Source organism: Grammomys surdaster, unplaced genomic scaffold, assembly GCF_004785775.1.
Source record: "Grammomys surdaster isolate TR1022 unplaced genomic scaffold, NIH_TR_1.0 169, whole genome shotgun sequence".
Lineage (NCBI taxonomy): Eukaryota > Metazoa > Chordata > Mammalia > Rodentia > Muridae > Grammomys > Grammomys surdaster.
This window is the reverse complement of record NW_021604617.1, coordinates 2,918,541-2,946,366: the sequence shown is the minus strand read 5'-3', so window position 1 is coordinate 2,946,366 and position 27,826 is coordinate 2,918,541. Positions and strand designations below refer to the sequence as shown.

The window sequence follows — 27,826 nt, the reverse complement described above, 5'->3', positions numbered from 1 at the left end:
AATAATGCCATGAACTGAGGACAAGGTGTTCAAACATCTAAGACCATAAATTTCTCATTTATATAACATACTAGTTATCTAGAATATTGGCCAGTGACAGGCTAGGTATCTAATAATAGTAGAAGTTTAGGCCCTGTCTACAGTTATGCTTGTAGGAAAATGAATTCTTCATATAAGTAGTATCTGTCATCTTAATTGTAAGAATCCGTTGGTGAGAGACTTGCTCAAGGCACCAAGACTTCTTGACAAAGTAGAATTCTGAGACTTAAATGAACTTGTACAAGTACAAACATTTTGTAAGTTATCAGTCAGAGGATTCTGTTAGAACCAATGGAGACTTCTTCAAACAAAGGAATGAATAAATTGTCAGTGCCAGTGTAAACGGATCTAATTAGAGATTGTACTCAATGTTTTCTTCATTCCTTTGTTAAGTTTGCCCTGTTGTGTCTTTAGTGGGGCAAGCTAATTTTTCTGCTCTACAATAAAAGTAGACAATGATCCTGTACAATTCCATGAGGGTCCAATTTTTGTTAAAGCACAAAGTTTTAAATGCTATGAGAAACAAGATAAACAAACAGAAAGAAGTAGCACCATGACTTTCCAATAACAAATGCATACCTTCACAGATGGTTGCAATAATTATATGTATACAGCAAGAGGAATCTAGGGACAGTGTTTTAGTCAAAACTGTAGAGGTATTAAGATTAACAAAAAAAGATGAGTAAACCAATACTTTATTTCATTTAGTGACTAACAGCTAAACTAAGTGGGCTATGGCCTGGAAGGCACCTGGGAGGCCCCACAGTATTTGTGTTGTTGTGTTATAATTATTATAGATGCTATAAATGCAAATATACCAACAAACCAAGTACTTGACGGCATCATCACCATGGCAGCTGATGAAGCTTAAATAACAATTGTAGGTGTTTTCAGTGTTTACTATTATTTTTCTTAGGAACTATTGTTAAATACGTTATGCACAATTGAGTCTGGAAACAAAACTGGGTCACAGAAAAATGATATTTTTAAATGACTAGTGAACATGCCAAAATTTCATGTCTGGCCCTAAGCAAGAAGCCTTGCAATAGTCAAGAGGGTCTAGACTTGCCTCTGCCACCCCGTGCTTGGCTGCTGTGACTTCACACCAGTTGTTTTCTCCCTATTGTCTCTTTCTTGGCCTATGAGATTGGATGCCTCAGTTAAGAACACAGTGTTCCTGGGATGAATTCTAGAAAGACTGCATTTCTTCTATATCTCAAGGCTCCTTGAAAGGAGTAGGGATTTGCTCTATTGACCTCTGATCCTTGCTTCTCCATTGGGTTGCCCAGGGCTCGACTAACATGGTACTGGGAAAAGGCAGGGCAGAGTCCTTATAGGGTAGTCCATAGTCCTCACTCTCCTTCAAGGGGCTAGGAGGAAAAATAGCCTAGTTTGGGACAAATGCTGTGGTTCCTGATCCCCTATGTATCCAGGCACCTTCAGCATACTGCTGGGAGTCAAGAATGGGGTCCTTGTCCACACTTCCAGTCAGGCAATCCATGTGCTGGGCAGGAAGGAGAAGGCAGAGGTCAAGAAGGATGGAACCCAGACTGATTCTGACTTGGAGTGAGTGCTGAGAGTACTAAGGGGCTGGAGGAAAGAAGACCTTCCTTGGGAGTTGTAGGTGCTACTTTTTAAGAGGAAGGCTTTACCTACTGTGATCCTTAATGAAGAGATGATCCTTATAAACATACTTGTTTATACTGGTTTATTTAATGGTGCATATGAATACATACATTTTATTCAGGTTGAACCAGGGATTAAATACCTTTTGGAGGAAGGAATGCCCAGAAAGAGAAGCCCATTGGCTGACCACTTGGGGACTATGCAGATACCTCGTTAGCATGGAGCACTTCAGGTGTTTATACTATGTGACTCAGTACTTATGGCCCTCAGTGGGGTGCTGAGGTTACATGTTCCAGAGTAGGCAGAGGCAAATAGGAAATGGCTCCACTCCTGCCATTCTCAATCCTGAGATTCCTGGAGTTTGAGCTCATTCAAACTTACCATCCTGGTAACAGAGTCCCACATGCCCTACATTCTGTCTTATGTTAACGACTTCAAAGAACAAGGGAGCTGGAAGCAAGAAACTTGAGAATGCTGCATTTTCCATCCATGAGGTCTGAAATAGATAGGAGACAGTTTCATTCCCAAGTATCACACTAATGTTGTGTACTTCACGTCCCTCTCAAAGATATTGAAGTTCTAAATCATACAACCCAAAACTGTGCAATAAAATTCACATGCTCATATTCCCAAAGGGAATGTCATCTATTATGATTATGAGTGGGTAGCTGAGTAAAATCTAGGAGTGATATATATGAAATACATCTTTTTTAATGTTTTTTAAAATTTTTTATTAGTTATTTTATTTATTTACATTTCAAATGTTATCCCCCTTCCCGGTTTACCTTCTGCAAACCCCTTATCCCATATGCTCGCCCCTGCTTCTGTGAGGGTGCTCCCCCACCCACCCACTCCCCCACTCCCACTTCACCATCCAAACATTCCCCTATGTTGGGGTATCAAGCCTTCACAGACCAAGGGACCACCCCCTGTTGATGCCAGATAATATTTTTAAAGGTCAGGGAATGATTGGGGTTTAAACCAGGAAAGCAGAAAGGGTAAACCTAGGCATAAAAACTGGGAGCATTTTAAAACTTGGAAAATAAGATCACAGCTACAAAAGTTTACTACCCTGTCAGTAGGGCCTCTGGCACGAATGACATGCCACTTGGGAAGTCTTGGCAACTTGTGCTAATCTGTATCACCCACTGATCTAGGCAGAGCCTAAGGGAAACGGGAACATCAACAAGAGACTCCCATCCATTGTGGAAGATGAGGAAGAGGAAGAAGAGGTAGAAGAGGAGACCACCTCTCTCTCTCCCATCTACACAAGGGGATCCTCTGTTTCACACAGCAAAAAGACTGGAAGCAATAAGAGCTACCTAGGTTTGAGCTTAAAGCAACTGGCCTCAGGAACAGTACCATTCCACTCACCTATCAGAGTCTCCAGTGCCAACTCCCCTAAAACCAAGCAGGAGGCTGACCCTCCTAACCATAGCAGAAGGAAAGAGAAGAACCTGAAAGTGCACCTTTCCAGTCTGGGTACTGCTGGAACACCAGAGCTTAGTCCAAGGTAAGAGTTCACTAGTGCATCGGTCTTCCCAGTGAGAGTCCACACTTCTGTGTGTGTTCACATACAGACTAGCACACATCTTGTAAACTATTCAGTCTTCTGGCACTTTTTGTCTCATAACTTCACAACCTTGATTCTTCAGTTTTCCTGTGCCATCTGTGCAATCGTTTGAAACGTGTATTCACAGATGTATTTGTGTTATAAAATATTGTACTTATTATTATTTACATGGGGTCACTGCTTTTGTGTACTAAGTATTTTCTACTTATCATGATACAACTTATAACTTAATTCACAATTAAACAGAAGAGAGGAAAAGTCTCTGGTTACTCCTTAATGGTGACATCTTTATAGAACAACAGGCTGAAGTGGTGAATGACTGCAGGGTGGTCTTCTTGTCACAATAGTCTTTTTTTTTACTGTGGATCACGGAGCCTGGTTTCCTTTTTGTTCTTTTTAGTAATGCTAGCTCTATTTTGCATTGAAAATACAAATCACTTTAGAATCACCTGAATAAAAGGCATTGAGATGGTAAAAAGAAAAAAAAATCATGTTCATGTCGAGGTGCCAAAAAGGCAATAAGAACCATCAGAATCCCTAATGGCTGAGTAACCAAGCAAGGAAAATATCTTGAGTACTTTCTAGGTTTCACTCACCTTGTCAGGTGATTTCCCCATTCCGTTTTTTAGTATCTTTAGTCTTCTTGCAATCACAAGAAGCCACTTGTATTATCTCTTAGTGTAATGTTTGAAAAATAAAGCTTAAGACTTAAATATTCTGCCCAAGGCCTCATCAATAGCAAGGAATAAGAAAAGCTGGATTCAAATTCTTTCTCTACTTGCAAACCAAGTAATTGTTTTAATACAGTAGTCCATTATCCGCTTGAAGAAAAGACATTTTGGCATCTGTATATTGAACATTAAGCTGAGTGGGAAGAAAGCGTGATAACTTTTTGTTAGAAACCATTCAGAACTGGAAGAGAAAGGCTTCTGTGTGCCAGGATCACACTCTTGTCAAATGAGTGTTTGTTCACATGGAGAGCATTTCAGGCCACTTGCCAAAATGTTATAGTTTCAGTAAATGACTGGGAACTTCCATTTCTGATTTTTCTTATCTTCCTGTATAAATTTCTTACAGTATACTTGTATTTGGCAGTGGGCAAATTAGACATCATTTACCAAGGAAAAGGGCTCAACTCCTCAATGATTTAAATACTGCAGCTGAAGCAGGAGCTTGGTGGGACACTTACCTGGCATGCATGAGGCCCTACCTTCAGTTCCCAGAATAACAACAACAAAAATATTGATGGGATAAATGACATTCTTTAATGCTCAAGTAGGTAGGTTTAGGGCTTTGACTAGAGGTGTCATTGGATTTTTTTTTCCCTGCGATGTTTCATTCGTTAAAAGTTAAAACGTCTTTCTTTTCCTTGAATGAGAGTAAAATTGTGTGTGTGTCTGTGTGTCTATGTGTCTTAACCTGCCTATTAAATCTGAGAATAAATAAGTCTAATTTCTGTAGCATCAATGTCTAACAAAAATAAAACATAAGATAAAATGTGAGTCACATATGTAGCTTTAAAGCTTCTAGTTGCCACATTTTAAAGCAAATAAACCCCAAATGCAATTCACTTTGGTATATACTCTGTGTCCCAAATATTATCATTTTAAAAGGGAAAGACATAGAAGTCCTTAAAGAACTTATGGTTCTTCAAACATGTTTTCAAACTCTGGAATATATGTTACACACATAGCACTAGGAGTCAGGCTATCAAGAGTCATCTCAGAAAGCAGTTACCGAGGGGCTGCCATGACTTTATAGCACCAAGAATGTAGAAATTGAACATCATCTTGTAGAAATTGAACATTGTCATAAAAAATGTCTTGGAGGTCTTATAGAACTTCCGGAATTCATAAATGCAAATGCACAGCCAACTAATTGTCTGAACTTGGCACAGGATTGTAGATGGAATTGAAGATGGCAACGGCAGTGAAGAAATTCAGACTTTTGACTTTGGCTCTGAGCAGATCAGGCCAGAGCCCAGGATTTCCCCTCCCCTTGGAGGTAAGCACCTGACTAGTCATCTTTAAGAATGACATTTCTCACCAGTGTGTGGTATGTGGCACTGTTGCCTTCCAATCTTATCTGATTCTGCATGACATTCAGTGATTTGACTTAAGCCAATGATGTCTCCAGGTACGAAGGTCATTGTTTGTAATTGTTATCTGTCCAGGTCTCATGTCCTGCCATTTACCATCCCTGGTGAACAGTTTCTATTATTCATCAAAGGGTGCCCCTACTAACTAGAAAAATTCATGTCAACATCACCAAAAGAAATATCATGCTAATTGTATACCCTGAAAATGTTGGTAGTGATTAATCATTTATTTGGTGAGAGGTTATATACTTGCAGTCTTGTCAGAATAAACAATGTGAAGTGGTGTAAGGCAGTTGTATATGAAACACCAACCTGTAAGGATAGTGAAGTGGTGTAAAGATACCCCCATCTCAAGCCTAATTTGATCTCTTTCCCCCTCTGCCAATCTCACCCACAAAAAGGATCTGTCAAAAGGACATGATCAAGGCTATAAATGACGAATAAACTCTGAAAAAAACCACAGCTTCATTTGATAAAAACAGGACATTGCACAGTTGTTAAATGCATATAGATGAAACAAAATGATTATAAGAAAATTGTATGCAAGACCAGCATACCCTGGCAATGTCATTTCCCCTTCTGAACAAGTGCTCAGATTCCCCTGCCATCAACTTCCTGTGTAATCCCAACCCCAAGAAAGACCATTGAAAGGACAGATCCAGCAACAGGGATATGACTCCACTATTTAGTGAATTCAAGACATTATTTGGAATTAGCAATTCTTCCTAGTACTCACTGTCTTCTGGGGAAAAAAAAGAAAGGTCCACTTAAGACTTGAGGCAAGAGGAAAGAGAGTAGTCTTAAATTGTTAACTCAACTAAATCACATATGTGGACTTGACTTTGTTGGGTCAATGGTCAAGGAAATAATAGTTCTATCAAACTGTTGGGTTTGCCAGAAAACCCAGTAGTGAGTCTCAGCAGCAAGGTTCTCCTTGTGGTCCCCCCAGGGGCCATGTACAGAGTCCTGTCCATCCACCCACCTCTTAGCTTCCTGTTTTCTTGTATCATTAAGCCCTATACTCAAATATTTAAGCAACAGGGTTTCTTTATTCTATCTCCTAAGGGTCTTAGCTTTGCCTGGAACTTCTGTTCTTCTTCTGTGGTCACACTCATACCTTGCCTGCATTGCCACCAAATTTTGTCCCAGACTTCACACAGTGCTTTTAATGCAGAAAAAGTTTTCATGTGAGAATATATTTGTATGGTTTAGCCTCAGTGCTTAAAACCAGACACTATTTCATACAGCCTCTAACATGAAATCCAAACCTACTGACTAATTGCCTTCAAGTGTCTCTTCCTTTTTCTAAGTCCTTTCTTCACTGTCATCTCCTATAAGAGGGCATTGACCTGTTGTACATGATGGGAGATGGTTTGTTGGTTGACTGCAAGACATCTCTGTAAAACAGGCTCTGCTTCAAGTAATTGTTCTTCTTTCACAAACAAGTATTCTACTCACAACTGATCAGAGAGAGGTTAATTCTGTCACAACTTTTATTTACCTAGCTTATTTTATTTAATTGCACAATGGGTCAAAGGGCATATATTACTGCCCCTTACTTATACATGGAGAAAAGAATCGATCAAGGCTTTTCCTCCCTGAAGCTCTGACTAATTTGTGTTTCTTATCCTGGACAGAAAAAAAAAACAATGTATTTAGAAGAGTAGAGTAGAATAGGGAGGAACAAGAAAGGAGAACTACAAGCTAGGCACAATACGGTAAAAGACAGAAGCACACTAAAGAGATTAGCCTCTCAACCAGGAGTGGAATGAAAGGTTCTTATGGGCACAGCAATCAGTGTTTCCAATGGAAGTATGGTCAGTGGGTGTGGCAGTGGTCAGGCAGGAGTGACAGTGAGAACTGAAAGTGATCAGAGATTGGTTTATAACATGCTGATGATTGTGTCTGTGGACACATGCAGTCAGTGTGAACACCAACCACCATGCTGTGATGCCAGGCCCTAAGGGTACAGCAGGAGCCATCCAAAGACAGAAAGGAAGGTTTATCTACACCTGGAGCAAAGGAACCCACAGAGCTCAGGCAGCATGGAAGTTTGGAGTGACAACTTGGCCTTGTCTATCACAGCAGCCACCCTGAAGCTTGAATTCTCAAGTGTATTTCAGAAAGGCTCACTCTTTGTGTCTCGCTTTTCAGAATCAGAGATCGGAGCTGCCTTTCTCTTCATCAAAGCTGAAGAAACCAAGCAGCAGATAAACAAGCTCAACAGTGAGGTATGGGGAGAGTGGGAGTGGATGGGCAATGGAGATAGAAATTCTACCTACAGCAGAAGCAGTGTGATATAAGAACCAGCTTGTGTCCTTTGAGAGAAGCCACCCGAGCCTCACAGGGCCTTGGGACATTGACCCATCATGTAACTCAATGGAAAGCTCCATTCCCTGTTTGTAGGTAGGGAACAGTAATACATGCCTTGCATTGACCCATGGTGGAATTAAATGGAATGACCTAAGTAAATAAAGTAAGCTATAAATACATGGTCATTTTATAACTAGTGACAGTATTCTGTCCTGTCCAGAAAAAGATTTAATAGGACAGGCACCAAGCTGCAGACAGACAGACAGAAGCAGCAGACAGGCAGCAAAATACAATCACCTCAGACCCTTATGACACTCAGCAGAGACAAGTAGAAAAGCCACGTTGGGAGAAAAAGCAGAAACACCTTTATGGAATTAGTGTTTACAACACACAGCAGAAATGCATGCACTAAGGAAGACCGAGCAGCTAGTTGGAGCTCCCACTAAGGAAACCATACAGAGCAGGAGGTCTGTCCATGGATGAGCATCTGGCTTCCTATTACCACTGTAGGTGTTTTATAATAGTAAATTCTCTCAGGAATAATTTGTCTTTTAGTTGCACTCCAAGGTATATTTTAAATGTTTTTGTCTGTTTGTTGTCTTCCCTCTCTGTCACAGACTCGGGGTCCTGCCTACTCCAGGACAGGGACTTTTAGGGGACACTTGATGTGACTGTGCTTGAGTCTGGCGCCAGGCAAAGACTCGTTGCTAGTGCATTGCACTTTCCACAACCTTAACAGCATGTGACAACTTATATTTTTGATTATAAAATATATCCTGAGCAGAGATTTTATTTAAGAGATGTCCTTCAGTGTTCAGTCAGTTCAAGAGAGATTGTTAATCCACAGGAGAATGGGATTTCTCAGGGTTATATTGGCCTCTGTTCTGCTTTTTCTTGGTCACATATTTGCTACATAACATTGGGATTTTATCTTTATGAATCTTAGGATTGTCCACATGAAATAAAGTGACTTTTCCAACAACTTTATTAGGACATATTTGTGAATCATAAAATGTATTTTAAAATATGTGATTCAGTAAGTTTTAGATTTGTGTTCTTTTAGCCATCACAAAAAGTTACCTTTCGAGTCTGTTTTGTATCCCCAATAATGCCTGTCAGTCAAATTTACACTTAATCCTGCCTTGGGAAAGCCTTGGGTCTACTCTCCGTTTTGATAAGATTTGCTTTTCTCCTCATTTACATAGAATAACATAGCTTCTTGATTGTTGCCTCAGTTTTAATTGCTTTCTCCAAATTACAGTAGTCTAAAACACATTCTGGGGCATTTTAGATGCAAACAATTATTTTGGAAGAAACCTATGAAGCATACTGGGAAAGCAGAGAAGAGAAATGCTTGAAGGTGAAGAGTAAATATATATTAATGAGGTAATTGGATGTCACGCTTACTAGAAACCTCTGGGAAATTACAGGTGACAATTCAAACAGGATCATCCCAGAAACAAGGAAAAGAAGGCTGAGGCTCTTTACAGGCTGAGCTGCAGAGCAGTCTTGACAGATTCTCTTGGGAAAAATAAAAATGCAGGAAGCTCTGGAATTCCTTTGGACCATGGAGAGGACTTGTGGAGAGGGAAAGGGAGTCCTCTTCCAGACTTAAGTTTAAACTCACATGCCATCACCTGGGATACAATCAGCTTGTACTAACATACTAATGAGGATTTTATAAGTGAAATTCATCTGATCACACAACTTGTCATGGTCTGTAGTAGCACAATATATGGTGCAGCTTGAGCAACCCAAGTTTCTCCTAAATCTGGGTTCTCTGTTAGTGAAGATTTGTACTTTGCTGCTATCTCTTCTTCCATCCTTTTGTTTCAGAAGTCAGACTTGAAAAAATTCCAGGAGAAGAACAGACTTGTCACTACTAGGGAATCCAGTAATGGGATTGACAGTTATCAGAATGATTAGTTCAAACATTGGATCACCCAAATAACCTCCCATTGAGAGATACAGAAGGGTCTGGATAGACAGTTCAGGGGTTAGGAGCACTAGCTTCTCTTGCAGGGATCCCAGGTCTGGTTCCCAGCATCCACAGGGCAGCTTACAACCACCTGCAACTTCAGTTCCAAAGGATCCAGGACCTCATCCAGCCTCTGTGAACACCAGGCACGTGCAGCACACAGACATGCATGCAGACCAGACATACACGATTTAAAACTACAATATTTTTTAAACAGGGAAAAAAACAGACATCTTGTTGGCAATCTACACATTAGCCTTCCTTTGAGCAGTTTCTCTGAGATATTACCCCTGCTCAAACCACCCATAATTCCAAAGGAATTCTTCCTACTCTCATTTGACACAAAGACTGCAATTTCAAGAAGTGATTGGTCTGTGTCTTAACTGAATCTTGATTCAGTTACTCTCCTTGAAAATGGAGGCTTGGGTCTTCTGAGTATGGACACTTGTCCAAGTCAGACAATAGAGTCAATCACTGTATAATTTTCCTTTGACAATGTGGTCCAGCAGTCTGTGGAAACAAAGATCCATTTGCAAAACAGAGGAGACTTACAATGTGATACATATGTCATTGTTCTACTGAAAAACATTCATAAATGTGCACTGAAGTAAGAAAGCTAAGATAGACTTATGAGTGGTTTAATCATCTTCTAAAGATGAGATTTTCCTTATAATAAAATATCCGATTTCCTCTCAATTGTAGCTTAAGCAAAGCAAGACACAAACAACTTTAGCCTTTACACATAGTTTCTTTCATATACCCTTCACCCTGTGTGTAGTGCATTAAAAGCCACTAAGAAGTGACTTCAGAATGTGTGGCTACTTTTTATAACCTCCTTCATCTACACATATGTTTTTCCCACACCTCCTACAAAGCCATATTGTTGACATAAGGAAAAAAATTCAATCAAGTCAAAGCCTAATGTTGTGATTTGTGTGTGTCTTACTTTTGGCAGATGAAATCAGTTGACTGCTCTTCTCTAACTTTATACTTTCTTGGTTACTATCAAGCAGGAAGAATATAGGTAGTAAATGTGGAATCTACTGCATGACTCTGAAGTATGTTACTGAAATGCCAGACAACAGTGTAACTGAGACTGAGATGTATCCTGCAGGCACTGGGTGCACCGTGGGACCACTGATGAATCCCAATTCTAATATTTGCTCAAAGGTTTAACTTGCAGGATCTGGAGAGATGTCAGTGGTTAAAAGCATTTGCACTCTTCCAGAGGATCTGAGTTCTGTTCCCAGCACCCATGTTAGGCAGCTCATAGCCTCCTGTAACTATAGCTCCAAGGGACTTGACACCATCTTCTACCTTCTTTTTTTTTTTAAAAGATTTATCTATTTATTTATTATATGTAAGTATACTGTCACTGTCTTCAGACACCCATATGAGGGCATCAGATCTCATTGCAGATAGTTGTGAGCCACCATGTGGTTGCTGGGATTTGAACTCATGACCTCTAGAAGAGCAGTCAGTGCTCTTAACCGCTGAGCCATCTCACCAGCGCCATCTTCTACCTTCTTTAGATACCTGGATATGTACTTGTGCACACACACATACATACACACACATGCGCACACAAAAATACAATATAATAATTTAAATATTTATGTATATAATTCATATACATATATATAATTGTTCCCTGTTGTGTACATTTCATAATTAACTAGTTAAATACATTTTTAAAAGTCAGGAAAGGTATAACATTGATATTAGCCTACATTCTCAGCACACTTAGGAGAATTTTCAAAGATGTAGGACAGCCACCAATACCAGCTTGCTTTAGATACAGTGTTCATGCTTTATAGTGGAGTGAAGCTGTGAGTCTATGAAAAGTCTTTGACGATAACAATGAAAAGACACTTCAGGGGCCTTGGATTGTGAGAGCCAAACACTTTATTTCTGAAGAGGTTTGTGGGTAAATGGTACATGTGCTGTAGTTTCCCAATTCTGGCTGACCCAGAAAGACATTATTGTAAAAGGTTTAAAAAAAAAAAACTGCTTCAGCGTAGTGAGCTCAGTGCATAAACACTGCTGAAAAGGCAAAGCTGTCCTGGAGGGAACAAGTGGTTAGGTCCATATTCTGTTACTTCAACAAAAAGTTTGTCTTTCCTAACCTCATCCTGTTCTTCTATTAGTCGGTAATAAAATCTACAATAGAAGTCCATGTGTGAACTTAAGACTATATGGAGAATGTAAACACCATCTTTGAAGTATAGTTACCTCTTTAATGCATGAGAACTAGATGCTGGTTCCTTCTGCATTAGAACTCCCTGACAGCTCTGTGTTTCTGTCATTTATCTATCTTCTTTGTAAAACTGTCCCTCTTTCCATGATTTTCCAACTTTCAATTGGGTTGTCTTTTTGTCATTGATTCCCAAGAATTCTTTGTATATTATAGAACCAAGTCCCTTATGAAACACATGATTTGCATTTTTTCTCATTTTGTAGATCAAACCTTGACTTTCTTGATAGTATCCCTTGAAGCACATGAGTATTAATTTTAGAGACAAGTAATCTTTCATTTTTCTTCTTGTGCTTCGGGGGTGATATCTGTGAGAAATCAGTAACGAATGTTTATTCCTCTGTTTTCTTCTAGTCATTTTATACTGTAGTAACCTTTTGTGTTTATCTATTTTGAGTTAAGTCATATATTAATTGCTCATTTAGCTTCATTTGTATAGGAATATTTGGTTTTCACAGCACTATTGTTTAAAACAATCTTTCCAGTTGAAAGGTCTGAAAACTACATTCGTAGATCAGTGGACTGTGAATGTGAAGGTTAATGCATATGTTACTGTTCTTGTTGCTATAACCAAATATCTGACAAGAAACCAAGGTAGGAAAGAAGACTTGTTTGGTTTGCAGTTCAAGGCAAGGCGTTGTGACAACAGGCTGAGGTGGCTGCACATTGCATACACTATCCAAATAAATGAATGCTGGTGCTCAGCTTGCTTCTTCTTTTATTCATGCATGAACTCCAGACCCTAGAACAGTGATACCCACTTGTAGATCAGCTCTTTCTTTTTCAGTTAAACCCTTCTAGATACATCCTCATTGAGACAACAAAGGATTGTTTCTATGACCATTCTACAACCATCGAAGCTGACACTGGATGGTTAAGATTAAACATTGCAATTAACTTCTGAGCTTAGATTTTTAATTAGGTCTTGCTCACTAACTCAGCATAGCCCCAAACACACAATCCTTCTGCTTTAGTTTTCCCCTTCCCAAAGGACTGCAGGTCTGAACATCCATGCCTGGCTATTTATGGTCTCTAAACTATATTCTGCTGGCTGTGTATATATGTATCCCAGGTCTTTGCTGTCTTTTTACTTTGCTTTGTGATAAGTTCCAAAGTGAAAAGATAAGTGTCCTTCATCTTTGGTTTTCTCTTTCATGATAGCTTTGACAGTCCGGGGCTTCGTGCCAACTTTAGAAACATCTATTTCTACAAAGAGGGCACCATGCTTTCTTTAGTGATCTTTTTTAACATTTCAAATTTTTTATACAACTGTACAATGTATCTTCATCATGTCAATCTCACCTGATCCCAGAACTACTGACCACATTTCTGTATCTCTCCCCCAACTTCATGCAGTTGTGTGTTTGTTTCGTTTAACCAACAGAGTTCACTTAATGCTGTCCATGTATATACATAGGCATGGTATCATCCTACCATTGGCCACACTACCAATGACTGTGACTCTCCCTCCCTCAGGAGTCATCAACTGCCAATATTTCCAATTGCCAATAATACTCTTATTAATTCTTTGAGAATTTCATTCAATGCATTTTGAAAGCATTCCGCCCTATTCCACCTTAACTTCTAGATCCACTTCTAGCTTCTACGCCCTACTTAATGTCCTCATGTTTATCTAATAACCCTTCAACTGCAATTGTGCTGCTCTTACGATCCTGGGTGTGGGCCATACACTGAAACATACTCAACCTACCAGTAGCCATACCCTTAGAGAACACTGACCCTCCCTCACCCAGAAGCCATTAACTGTCCCAGTTAGGAGGGGGCTTGTTAGCACATTCTGACTCCATGCTAGAATATTGACTGTCTTGATCTTGTGCAGGCGTCCACAGCTGCTTTGAGTTCATAAGTATGATGTGAGGCAGTATATTTCTTGATTCCTCCCTGACCTGTAGCTGTTATAATCATTCTGCCTCCTCTTCCTTGGTGGATTCTGAGTATTGAGAGTGGAGAGGATGATATAGACACCCCTTTTGTAACTGACCATTCTGCCTATGTTTATTCTCTGAATGTTGACCAGTTGTAAGTTTCTATGTTAACCACTATCCTCTGCCCAAATAAACTTATCTGATAAAGTCTGAGAGCTGTACTGTTCTATAGATAGACAAACTTGGGGAGTAGTTTGATACTATACCCATTTTGCAGAATATTAATCGTCAATTCACCTTGAATTTGACCAACAGCTGCTGTGTGCTCATATGTAAAACAGCCATGTCCAGTCAAGAAGACTGCATTTTCCACCACTTCTCTCCACTCTCCAACTCTTACTTTCTTCTGTAATGTTCCCTTGGTTTCTGACAGTAAGCACACTGACCAAACCATGGTGAGGAATACTGCAGTCTCAAAATCTTCTTGAACTAAGGATTTTATTATGTATCTAGGGCTTTCCTAAGCAATGTTTTATAATTTTCAGTTCTAAGCTTTACATCTCTTCATTTGTATCTATTACCAAGTATTCTATTCCTTTGGTTCTATTATAAAGGTAACTTTATAATTAATCATCAATTTTTCAGTTAGTTCTGCATGTCTGTTTAATGTATTTCCAGTCTTAGTAGTCTTGAGGTGGATTCCTGGACCTTAAAAGTTCCTAGGGCAGGACAAATTTTGGGTTGAAGGTTTTATGGGTGGGTTAGTATCCTTATCCCCCTACTGGGAATCCTGCTTCTTGTGTGGTTCATGTGATCCATATATAAATGCAACTTTCTGCCTGTTCCCTCAAGTCCCCCCCTCAAAAAAAAGTTTCTAGGGCATCTAGTCAATAGCTTTCTTATAAAGGACTCACATGGAATGGTGAGCAGGTGCCTCATTATACTCTGAGGCAGCCACACCCTGTGAAAGAATACTGCAGCATATTGTTTGGACATCTTTCCCTGAGAAGACAAAAAGGTCTCTTCGCCCCAGATAAGGCACCAACCACAGACCAAAGCTCTACCTAACTCTTTCTAGGTGAACCAGTGAACTGAGGGTTATTTCACAGGAGAAAAGAAAAGGAGTTATCCACAGAGAGTGGGTAAGCATGTTCAAGGGATTACTTTCAGGGGTATGGGTGAGCACAGCCAACAGGTTACTTACTGGAGTGTGGGCAACTTAAAGAACGGCTATACCACTAAAAAAAAAAAGTTCTCTTTCTCCTAACAACTGTTAGTTGTTCATGTATATCTTCAGAGAAAGGCAGGCCCTTGTGAGGTCTCCCCATCTTCACTGACTTAACATTTGTGTGCCCAGTTGTGTGCCAGTCTCCAAGGTAACCACTACATATGCACAGTTGTTAAGACTGCAGTTTCTGTGGAAATAATAAATATAGTGAATCATAATGTTAGTACACCCGGATTCTTGGATTTTTCCTAATATTCATCAATAAGCAACCAGTTGGCCAATTTCAAGTATCAACAGATGTTAAGTAATTTTTTCAACATTGATATGGGAAAAAAGAAAAATCAAACATTTTCCTTGTTTTAACTCTAGTAACTGAGGATGCCAGATAATCTGCATGAAAACATCTCTTTGTAAAATTATTTCAGCTAAGCAAAACTGTATAATTGAATGTAATTAGACTTGAATCCTGCTCCACTTGTAACCTCTCCCTTCAAGGCCATGCCTGCTGACATCATTGTAGAAAGCTGCCAAGAGCCATGTGCTTCCTAACACAGCCCAGTGCCATCTCACCAAGAGAACAGGAAAAAAGGAAGTGGGTTGTACAGAACTTTGACCTCTTCCTGACAGATCAGTATGTGATGAGTTAACTAAAGGATGTAATTCTGTGAGAATTGGAAATGAACTTACAAAAAGAGAGAGTAGAATTGGTGCTCCCAGGGACTGTGAGGATTGAGGAGATAGGCAAAGGACACAAGATTTCAGTGTAACGAGGTAAGTAAGCTCAGGAGATACACCATTAGAGTCTAGCTGACCATGTGTTATATCCTGAAACATTACTAAGCAAGTGAATTTTACATCTTCTAACCGCAAAAAGTAGTTAAGTACGTGACATGGTTCATAAACTAATTTGCTTGAAATCGTCACTAAATAGCAAATACACATCTCAAAGTCACCATCATATTTTTACCATAAATATTTGATTTTTTTTACAGTACTGAGGATAGGATCCAAAGCTTTACACATGTGGTCAAGAGCTCTGCAGTTACTGAGATAAAACCCAGGACTTTTATTTTTATTTTAAGATATTTTTTTGCTAAGATACTGAGGCTACCCTCAAACTCATTATCCTCCTGCCTAAGATTTCAGAGTAGCTAGGATTTATAGGCATGTGCCACCACACTCAGGTAATGTATAGCTTTGTTACTTAAAAACAAAAAATGTCTTAAATAGATTTGGGAGACACCTAATGCTCTGACTCTGAAAAATTGAAGTGACAGTGGTTAAGTCAGGAGCTTGCTTGCTGCAAGTGCAGAGCCCCAGGACTCCTCTGCTGCTGTAGACTCAGTGCCCTGGAGTGGCTTCTCCCTGGGTTCAGGTTGACATGCATGTTGCATACAAGTGAAAGTCTGAAAGGAGACAGCTATGTTTAATGTATGATAGTAACATAAGGATCTCTCAGTCAAATGGCAATCCAGACACTAATCATACTTGGACAAAAAAAAAAAAAAACACAAAATCAGAGGATAGCTGGACTGATGAGCTTATATACAAAGACCAGTGCTTGCAGAAATTTAATGAAACCATTGAAGTAGCCATTTTGAAAATGGCCACTGACTGTTTGGTATTGGTGATGCCTGACTCATGGTGCTTTTGTCATATAACAGGCACCATCTGTAACTACAAAAGAGAAGCCCTGAGTACCATTCCTTTGTGACCTGGAACAAGCCAACTTTCTTGTCTCTCTAGCTGCAGACTCTCTAGCTAGGAGACTCTGACATTCAGAGATTGTGAAATATTCTTACCCACTAGATGTACAAGCCTTGTTAGTCAGAACAGTCCCCTCGTCTGGAAGAAATGTCTGTAACTATCATCTTAGCCGACGGACAGAAGACTGTCATTTGTTTGGGACCTTTTTTGTATGGCAACAAATGTATAGGTGAAATGATGCCAATCATGTTTATTGGTTTGCCTGCTTGTGAAGTTTGGTTGAATTTGCCTAAATCTCATGATAAATATACAGCATGACAAAGAATTTGGGAAAAGATCATTTAATTACCTGAACCATAGCCTGTATAAAAGTGGGTGGCTGGGAGACTTTCGGTGAAATTAGTACCCCTGGATTTAAGAAAATTATGTCTAGCAGGAAATTTTCACATTTGGCAAAAAAAAACAGACAAAGGTCAAGAACTCTTCACACTAAGATTATGTCACTAGATGCATCTCCATCTGCTCACTAAAACATAAAAATGAAAATCATGTTGTTTTTTTTTCTGCCTACCAAGTAAAGTTTCAGAATCCATGAGTCTTAGTGATAGCCAGGACTCAGTAAGAGAAAACATACATAAGGAGAGCTATTTTCCAGAAAATAAAAAAACATTGCAAAGAATGCATTTTGACTTCCATTCCTGTTCCAAAAATACATGCCATGAACACACCAAAACAAAACAAAAAAATCTCCATAACAAAAAAGCCACAATACAGTATATGACCAAAAGTCACAATATAGTATATGACAGTGTCTGCTGTTTTTGGGGAAAGTAGAAGCCAGCCCCACAGATGGATTTCTTAAATAATAAATTACACATTTCAAAATCTCCCAGTTTTAAATGTTGGGGGACTCTGATGAGACATTCAGAGCATATGAAATATTCTTACCTACTTGAAGTTTGGTGACAATTATTTCTGTCCTTACAAGTTTAAATCAGTAAGAAAGATTATTTAAATTTAGTTTATTTTTAAATTAGAAACACATGCTAAGAAATTCTCCATGGAATTTACTCCCAGTTAAACTACTGAACTATCATAACAAAATTTGTAGTATATGTTATGTGGCACTATTTGTACAGAAACTTGACCTACTTCAACAACCAGTAAAGTCCCTGCTCTCCCTGCACTTGGCTCATGCAGGTCCTTGTTCAGTTCTGAACAACTCCAACTTGTACGTCCTTATATTGCATCTCACATTCCTGAAAATCCCCAACCTGTCTGACTCCATTTACTCAAACTTTGAACTAGAAAAACAAAATCTTAAAGCTCAGTTTCCAGTAGCTCCAACGATTATGCTAACACATAAATCCATGCCAGGTCATGCTTCTTCAAGGCTTTCCATATAGTAACAGTGTTGACAGTACTGGGTTGTTCCATCATGATGATACAGAGGAAGAGTTGTATAAGGAACAGTGATTGCCCTTTCCCTCTGGCTTGGCTTCTGGATCAGTATTCTCTGCCGTGCAGAAATATTCAAGTAAGGTTGGTTTCTGTATCCATTATCATATACACCCATGTGGGATCCTAACGTAAAACCAATTATATAGGGACTAAAGTTTTACATCTAAAATACTATATAAGCCATCTATCAAAGCCCTTAGAGCTGGTTAAACACAACAGCAGCAAAGAAGATGCTCTAGAAATGTTGGCCAATGATGACACAGCATTCTAGGGAATCCTGGAGGTGGCAGAAAGAGGGAAGTATGGTAAGTTAAGAGTTTCCTTTGGTGGATGTCAAGGTCAGTGTGTAGATTATACCTGCTGACAAGTCTGGTCCATGGTGTGTGAATGACTAGCAGTGATGTCTCTGAGTAATAGAGGCATTGATTTAATGCATGATTCTGACACAAAAAGTAAAGGAGTCTTTGGGTACTCTGGTATCTAGAATAGAGAGGTGAGTCACTTTGGAGCATAGATACTGTTTTCCTCACCACTATACTTTCTAATAGGACTTGGGGCAAGAGGGAATGTTGTGTGTCAGCATTTGGCTCTGTAGATGGTGGTCGTGAACTGGTTTGGCCAACACCTTGAATATTCAGACTGCTGGGTTTTTATTCATAGAAGGAGAAAGAAGAGACAACAAGGAAAAGGGAGAAAGAGAAAATGGATGGATGAAAACTAGTATACAAGTAGAGAACATGCATCAAGTAATGTTCCTTTTATCCATTCTCTCAACCTTAAATCAAAAGTCCACATCGACATAGCCTCCCATGTACAAAGTATTTAAAAAAAATGATAGGAATGAGGTAGGGCTTGAGAAAACTCTGTAATAGCCAAGGAGAGGTTATCTTTTCTAATATGAATAGCAAAAACATGTAAGAAATTTAGGTTGATGTTAGGCTAAGAGGAAAGCTTACTTTGTTTGGGCAGGATAATTCTGCTTGGCTGTATTGCCTCCCTTCACAATGCTCTGGTGCTACGTTCTAAGACAAAGATAGAACTCTGTAACTTTGACAGTCCTAGACAGAAAGCAGCCCCAATAGTTTTTATTGGCAATTCTATTTAATTTTTTCACCACATGGCATCTTGAACTCTGCTACCTTCACAAGTAAAGTTTGTTCCTTCTGCTTGATCAAGACTAGTGTCTTTTCTATCTTAGAATAGGCTGTCGACAAACCCAGCAGGGACTAGCACACACCACTAAAATAAAACCTATCCCCATCAGTGACACCATGGTCTCCGCCTTCAAGGGATGCTGTCTTTCTTTGTGGCAACTGGCTTTGTCCTTGCAAAGGGGGAGATCTCTTACCTAAAAGGGATTAACTCTCCCAGATAATTTTAAAAGGGTGCAGGGGTGTGTCCCTAGGAACACAATGATGGAAATTTTTCCTCACATCATCTGAAAGCTCTATTTTCTGGAAGTCTATGTTGTTTTTAGTTCCAGCTAAGACAGTAATTTGCCTTCCGGAACAGTTAATATGTGTTTATATTCTTGGAGCCAGTTGAATCTATGGATTCCCATTCAGAGTTCAAAGTTGTGGTGATGTACAGAAAGTTAGGTGTCAAGAATGTGGCTCTGAAGAAGTGGAAAATTTTTATTTTGAAAGCTAGAATGCATTTGTTTGGAATTATGGTGTTTACCCTGCAGCAAATCTTGTATTGTTGTTGCTGTTCATATAGTTTGCTTTGGAAAGAATTAACTGTTTAATCAGTCTGGAATTGTTTTCTGAAATTACACTATTTACTTATCTGACGTTGAATTGACAGTCTATATAACTTTTGTCCATGAGGCAATAATGGTTTATGATACTGTTTTCTGTAGAGATTCTAAACATATTAGCAAGCATCTCTCAACTCCTTCAGAAACAATAGCTCCTTTCTCATGTAATAACATAGCAAAAGATAAGGCCCAAATTCTAGACCAAAGATGTCTTTCATGAAGTAAGTAATCTTAAAAGCACCATTTTGGGGCTGAAATAGTGGTTCAGAAATTAAAAGTGCATATTTCTCTTGCAAAGGATAGCAGTTTAGTTCCCTGCATCCATGGCAGTGAGCTCATAACCACCGGTAACCCTAGCCCCAAGGGATCTGACATCCTCTTCTTGGCTCTGAGGGCAACATTTTCATATACATACAGATGTCACATGCATTCATGTATGTTCACATGCACATCCACATGAACTAAAACTAAAACAAATTTTAATTTTTAAAATAAAATAATTCATTTTTGGGCCTCAGTGTTCTGTTTCACACATGGAACTCTGCCTGTCCTAGTGTTATGGTTAATTAGATCTTGAAAATATTATATCATTATAAATTTGTTAAGACTTTCGCTGGATATTGTAATTCTCAATATACCTAAAATTAAAAGCCAGACCTCCAATGCTCTACCTTTATCCAGTCCTGAATAAAAGATCAGGTGGGAGCATCCAGACTGAAAGCTCACCTATTCCACCAATCCAGGTGAGTATGGTTCAGTAATGGGTTCATTACACCCACAGGAAGGGCCATTCAGATGCCCTTCCAATCTTCCCATTTGGTGGCAGAGTATATTCTGAGATACTGATAACGGAGCTAAGGACTCTATAGGCCCTTCAGCATGTCTGTAGGCAGGAGTCCTGTGACACTAAGTAGGTGTGGCCTACACATGCAGACTTGGAGAAACTGCTGATTCTTTCACACACCCTCTTCCACTCCATCATGAGATCGGTAGGCATGTTCTGCTTTCAGCAGTTGAAGATCTACTAAAAATAAACTAGACAGGCATCAGTTTGGTTCCCTACAGTTTCACACCAGCACAGAGAGTTCTGGTCTTGCAATTTCAGCCTACGTGTTGATAGTTGGTAGCCTGAATCACATAATGACTTCCTTCTAGACTTTTCTAAATATCTAAGTTTAAGCTGTTCCCACCTTCTGTTGGGGCTGCAAGGAAGAATTAGCTTCAGGATGCTCACACAGAAAGTGGACTGGATGAATTTGGAATGTGTAGACAATGGAAGTAAAACTGTCTAAGGAGACAAAAGGGACTAACTTGGGAGAGAAAAGGGAGAGTGGGGGACTTAAAGGGTACATTCATCATACAGTATACACTTGTACAAAAACTGGATATATAGGCATTTTAAAATGTGTTTGTACATAAAGAAGCCTGCCAAAACATCAGTCTTGGTTTTGGTATCATGTATATTGAAACTGTCCTGTTTCAGTCCTGACGCTGTTTATCCAAGGCTCCAACTGCCTCTTTTGGAACCTTTATGGGTTGGGATAATCAAATCAAATCACAACAACACTATCATTAGATAAAAGTACTTTAATTAAATTTTAAGTTTAATTAATTAATTAAAATTTAATAAGATTTCATTAAAATAGAGATAGCGAGTCACTACAACATTGTTTTACTGTTAAGTAATCCAAAGAGTGGAAATTTGTATGTATTCTGTTTGAGGAGATCCAATCGTTCCTGTCCTCAGGAGCAAATACTTCAGAAAGCACAGGTTAGAGTCATGTTCAATCTCCTAATGGACTCTGCGCAGTTTTGTTGTTTATTTGTTTGTTGTTTTGATCCTGATGTATGTAATGTTAGGAAAACAACTTTGTCGGTTGTTTTTGTTGTTGTTTTAAATGGATACGTTCTCTGGTTCGTGTGTTTATGGATTGTGTCTCCTTTGAGAATCTGATAAAGTGCCGAGTGGAGCAGACACAGTACTATCTGGTTACAGTTCAAGGTCCTCCTGGTTACATGGTAGATACCACGACGCTCAGGTCCTCATAGTCCTTGCGATAATTAACCATGTCACAGATCTCTTTCTCTTCACCTCATTTTGTAGCTTCCATTTTTCCCAAGAACTCTCTTTCTAGAAAATTTGATAAGACTTCTCACTACCCTCTTTTTTATTAATGTCCTGCTCCTGTCTGGACCTGTAGTCACACACCCTCAGCTAGAGAACGTTCAGCCAGAGAGCTGCTGTTCAAACACCACACTAAACAGGTAATCAGTGTGCCAGGTGCTTTGCACATGATATCTGCCCCTCCAAGTACTTGGTGACATCTGTGTACCAGTCTGCATCCTATCCACTCTCAGGAAGTGGAAGCTGCCATTGGTGTCAAAGGCCATAGAGCCTCACTAATTCTTTACAGTGCTACCCCAGTTACTGATGAAAACATCACCATCTTCTCAAGCACAGCTATGGCTTTTGATCAGGATATAAATCCATCTAGATGCCCAACCCACTCACTCACCTTGAGCTTTGCTAGCTCTTAGTTGGAGCAGGCCTTTTAGTGAGAAATCTCACTTCCTGTCCTCGCTGCTTTAAACCTTGTCCACTCTGTGTACCTCTGACCATTGCTGTTGGCTCTGCTCTCTCCACACAGGTCACAACATTGACTCAGGAGGTCTCTCAGCTAGGGAAAGATATGAGGAGCATCATGCAACTTCTGGAAAACATCTTGTCACCTCAGCAGTCATCACAATTTTGTTCTCTGCATCCCACCCCAATGTGTCCTTCCAGAGAAAGTTTACAGACTAGAGTGAGCTGGAGTGCTCACCAGCCTTGCCTACATTTACAGGCAGGTGGAACACATCTTTATCATGGTAATGTCACCTCTGACATCTGGAGTGTCAATCCCTCCTTGATGGGCAGTAGCCCTCAACGAACTGAAGCTCATGAGCAAAGCCCAGCAGACAGTGAACTGCATCATTCTCCAAACCTGGATTATTCACCCTCCCACTGCCAGGTTATCCAAGAAGGCCACTTGCAGTTCCTACGGTGCATCTCCCCTCATTCAGATACTACACTGACACCTTTGCAGTCCATCTCGGCCACTCTGTCATCCTCTGTGTGCTCCTCATCAGAAACATCCTTGCACCTGGTTCTCCCAAGTAGGTCAGAGGAAGGCAGCATCACTCATGGACCTGTAAGTTCTTTCAGTTTAGAAAACTTACCAGGCTCTTGGGACCGAGAAGGAATGATGTCAGCCTCTACAGAACCCTTGGAGAACTTTCCAGTAGAAGTTGTCACAAGCACAGCGGATATAAAGGACAGCAAAGCCATAAACGTATAATATCGGCGCATAAGGGCAGCTTTCAATGCCAAACGCACTGCTGCATGACAGCTCTAGTTTGCCTTTGTGGCTTCTAGCAGGTGTGGAGCCTGAGCAAATTTAGGAATTCTGCAGGAAAGCGGGCAAGGGGCCAGGAAAAGACAGAGCCACCTCTATACTGTAGCAAACAATTTCTAGATCGTAGAAGCATCAAACCTTTTCTGTACAGGTATTAACTTACTGGTCTGATTGACAGACTTTGGTAACCATCCAATGACCCAGAGGGTCTAAGCAGATAGAAACCCCAGACAAAGAGTTTGGGGATTAGTTTTGTCATAAGTGGTTTTTGTGAAGTGCAGCAAAGGTTTTTTCCTGAGTGCCTGATTGTCATTCCTGAACAATATCCATAGCACTGTTGGCCTCGGGAGTGCATGGCTCCCACTGATCTATTTCCCTTTTTGTGAAGGCAGAGGAACAATTATCACTGCATGTCATCTCCTAGACAATCAGTCAAATAGAGCTGTTGGCCAGTGGTTAGCTATCCGCACGTTATTTGCCACGTAAATGAAAATGTCTTTATTTATCGAAAAAAAGAAGCTATTTTTATATCCTTGGTATGAAATATGTATTTAAACTACTTAAACTATTTATAAAGAAATGAATGTTTTCTTTTCATTTTGGTAAAAAAAAATAAGCTTGCTGTTTTAACAAAAAATACGCTACTGTTATGTATAGTAAATCAAAAATTATTTATTGTTAAGAGGTTGTAGTTTTGAAAGGAATCCCCTTTTATCTGCATGCAGTTTGCAAAACAGAAAAAAAATGCACATGTACCCTCACACTTCTGGGATACCAAAGGACAGTGGGGTCATATTTTATCAATGAAATAAAAATACAGACTCAGTGCAAACTCCATGAGGTTTGCCCTGATAATGGAGATAGCTCTTCATCTCTGCTGACTCAGGCAATGCTGTGAACGCCAGCAGCCCATGCAAGAGTCATCCTCTGAGCATTGTATTCTGTGATTTAAGAGCCTAAAATTTGTTTGTCTATTATGTGGTTACAACCCACATAGAGCTCATTTGGGTTCAACACTATGAATGTGTCCTGCCACTATTCCTCATTTTAGGAGAGGTTTTGGATTAATGTACATCTCCACATAAGGCCAAGATGTTTAGACTGTGAATCCCAGGCACAATGCCCACTTAGACTGCCCATGGTACCCGTTTAACTTACGGCAGCATCGAGCCTTTGAGGTTAAAACTACTCACAGGGCTGAAAGCTACACAGTGCTGCCATGGATGTACAGCGAGAGAAAGAAAACTCTCAGGAGTACCACGGCTAGGATGCTCACAGCTATTATCCGGAATGTTCCCAGTACTTCACACACACCAACATGCAAACTCCCATGCTGTGTTTGGGCAATGTTATAAACACCTTAATTTAAGATGTATATTATGTTTAAGGACATTTAGGTCCTCTTCTTCCCTAATGTCCCTATAAGTTTATATTCTGGAGTTCTTCTGGTTTTATGTCCACCACAGATCTGAACTACATCATTAAAAATATCAAAGCAAGCCAAGGATTCTGGTGTTGTGATTCATACACCCTAAGTGTGGCTGGAACCGCATAACAAAAAAAGAACTCTAAAAAATTCACTGGAGGATGTATTCATCAGATAACTTACTCAAAGCCTGAGGCGGTATATCCTTCATACCTCCAACCTTAATTTTCTCTTAGGTTAGCAAGAAACTGAGGACTGAGCAACAGTTTAGATTTCTTGTGCTCATTTGCATGCCCCCTTTTTTCTTCCTAGCTGTCTCATCATTTAAGTGCTACTAAAAGAGAGGCCATTGGTGCTGCTGATTCATGAAGATCAAAATGGCAAACCAGGAGGACTGATACTAAGGCCAAATATAGATGCTGACGTTCTATTTTTTGGTTCTGCAGGTGTAGTAAGAAATGCTTAGGGATTTTATGTGATATGCTATCTCATATAACATCAAACAGTAGTAATAATTAGTCATCATTATTCCTATTTTTAAAATAAATAACTGGGAGGATTTTTATCTAGTTCTCCAGATCACATTATTTTAAAATTTAAAACATATACCCAACTCACTACTCAGGATGCTTCATGTCACACCCATCCTTTGCTGCCTTTTAAATTTTATTAGTAATTAACTTCTTTCTATGCTGATGAATAAATACTTGCTTCTGTTTATAGTAGGTGAACAAATCAGAATACTGTCTCTAGGAGTATGAGATGCCCAGTGAAATTGTTGGGAACACATGGTAATTTTCTATGCACCACCACCTCTCCTCACAGTTGACTTCAATAACTTAAGAAGCAGCTCCTGGACCAATTCAATAAGAGCAAGAAGCCTCTGAAAGGGCAGAGCTCCCAGGGTTCCTTACCTGCCAGTGCCTTCCTTTCCAGAGTCAAGCCTACCTCCACCCTGGTACACAGGATTCCCATACAGCTGAGGTAGCATTGAATGAGGTAGTTTGTTTGATCTGGGTGATTCATAAGGTGATGTTACTATACAAAATGAGAACCCTAGGTGTGAGGTTCTCTATGGATGCCTGCCCAGCAAAGAGCAGAGGGTCCCACCTTCTCTTCTGCAGCACAGTTTTGGATTCTAACCTTTGCCCTCTTACCCACCCACTGATGAAGAGCAAGTCCCTGATTCATGGGGAAGATAATAGTTTTTCTCTTGATCATGTTCACTTTCTAAAAAATAGCATTCAGGGAAAAAAAACATTTTAAAAATGAAAGGAGGCTTCTTAACACTCGCTGCACTTTCTGAGGACCCAAGTTCAGTTACCATGATTAACACCAGGTGGCTCACAATCACCTGTATCTCCAGCTCCAGGAGATCCCTCACCCTATTCCAGCCTACACACACAGGTGTATTTACACACAGACACACACAGACACACACACACACACGTAATACAATATAATAATATTGTGAACCTAAATCTTCTATATGTAGTTCTATTTAAACAAACCAGGCAGCTATAATGTGAGATTTATCTATTCAATGTAAGAGGAATTTTTTGATAATTAAAGCTACTTACAAACAGAGCTTATTATTATCTGCAATATTCAAAGTATCCTCTCACAGGTTGGCTGTTGGACAGAACAGTACTATTCTGAATGTTCTAGACTCTCAAGTGTGAGCTAGAGGGCTTTAAGCATTGAACATCTGGCTCCAAGCCAGTGCCTTTGGGTAGAGTAAGAAAATTATCATTTGGTAAGCTCCCTAAGTGACTGAAATATAGTAAAAATAAACAAATATTTATTTCAACTCTATCAACGTACAAGTTTACATTTTACTGATATGTAAGTGAACCAGCATCTAGAGTACACAAAAGAGCCACGAGTCTGTAGCCACATTGTGTATAAGCTTGCTTCAACCCAAAGTATAAGTCTTCAACTTTAGTTCAAATTGGGTATTTCTCAGAGGATCTTAGGAAGGTAGATATTCAGAACTCTAACTTAAAATATTCTGGCTGGATGGTCCTTGCTGTGTAACATCGGACAATTCTTCCACGCCTCTGAGCTTCAGCTAATTCATCTAAAACTTGAGGCTTACACCACATCTGACTTGCAGAGTCTTGGAGAATTAGTGAAGCAATTTAAGCAGAAGCCCACCACCTGGAGTCTAAGGAACACTAAGCAAATACGATTGTGCCCTGATTTCGCCTCCATGTCCTCTTCTACTTTTCTTCCCTTTCCCTGTGTCTACCTCCCTTCACACCAGTCATTTACTCTCCTTGCCTCCAGCTGCCTCCTCCCCAGCTTTCTAGGAAGCTCTCCTGGCTTTCTTCTTTCTCCCATTACCATTCTTCTCTTCTTCCTTTCTCCCTGCCTTCTCCTGTCCTTGCCCACCCTTTCTTCCCTGTCTCAGACTAATGTTTGAAACATCATGAAACTTGTGACATCTCCTCCCTAAACGTCAGAACACAACATTCATGCCACCATGAGGCCCTCGGGATGCAGTCAACAGTGCTGGTAACCAGGTGAGCACCCACCTTCAGTAATGAAACTTAGAAATGGAGACAACGAGGGAGAAAAAACATCTATCTATTGCTTTCCATCTCCGTAGCTCCTATGTGCCTTTGGATTTATTTGAGTAAGCTTACAGTAATTAAAGTATTTTACAACCATTCATACAACTACAAAAAGATTCATAGAATTTACTCACTAACAGAAATGGGCTCCATAAACAAATGTCATTTTTTTTCTATTTGCCCATTTCCATATTTTTCTTAGTATATTTACTATTGTTATAGAAATCAAGTACATAGAGAAGTCATAGCTAATACTCCAAGCCAAAATCAAACCTGGACAGATGAACAAAGTTCTTAGAAGATACTCAGTGGTGAGTGGTCTTGATCCTTCATGGCTGATGAAATGCTCACTAGTTCACAGGAAAGCCTTCAAAGCTTCCCCTGAAACACCAGGGAGCCAGTGGATCCCTCCAGAAGGAAAGAGCAAAATGTCACTCCCTGCAGCTAGTGTCTTAAAAGAACTTGTCCCCTGGGTTTCATCTTTCAACAGAGCTCTGAATAAATAGC

At 39.7% G+C, this 27,826-nt stretch overlaps 1 protein-coding gene across 1 annotated transcript in view; it reads left to right on the top strand.

Annotated features, from left to right (window-relative positions):
* Kcnh8 (potassium voltage-gated channel subfamily H member 8) overlaps positions 1-24,157 on the top strand; it is a 365,508-nt gene extending 341,351 nt beyond the window's left edge. The window contains exons 13-16 of the mRNA XM_028766666.1: positions 2,823-3,178; positions 5,136-5,242; positions 7,491-7,567; positions 22,571-24,157. Of these exons, the coding sequence (XP_028622499.1) occupies positions 2,823-3,178; positions 5,136-5,242; positions 7,491-7,567; positions 22,571-23,260 (1,230 nt within the window). The 3' untranslated portion in view covers positions 23,261-24,157. The remainder of the gene's footprint in view (positions 1-2,822; positions 3,179-5,135; positions 5,243-7,490; positions 7,568-22,570) is intronic.
* The last annotated feature ends 3,669 nt before the right edge of the window (positions 24,158-27,826 follow it).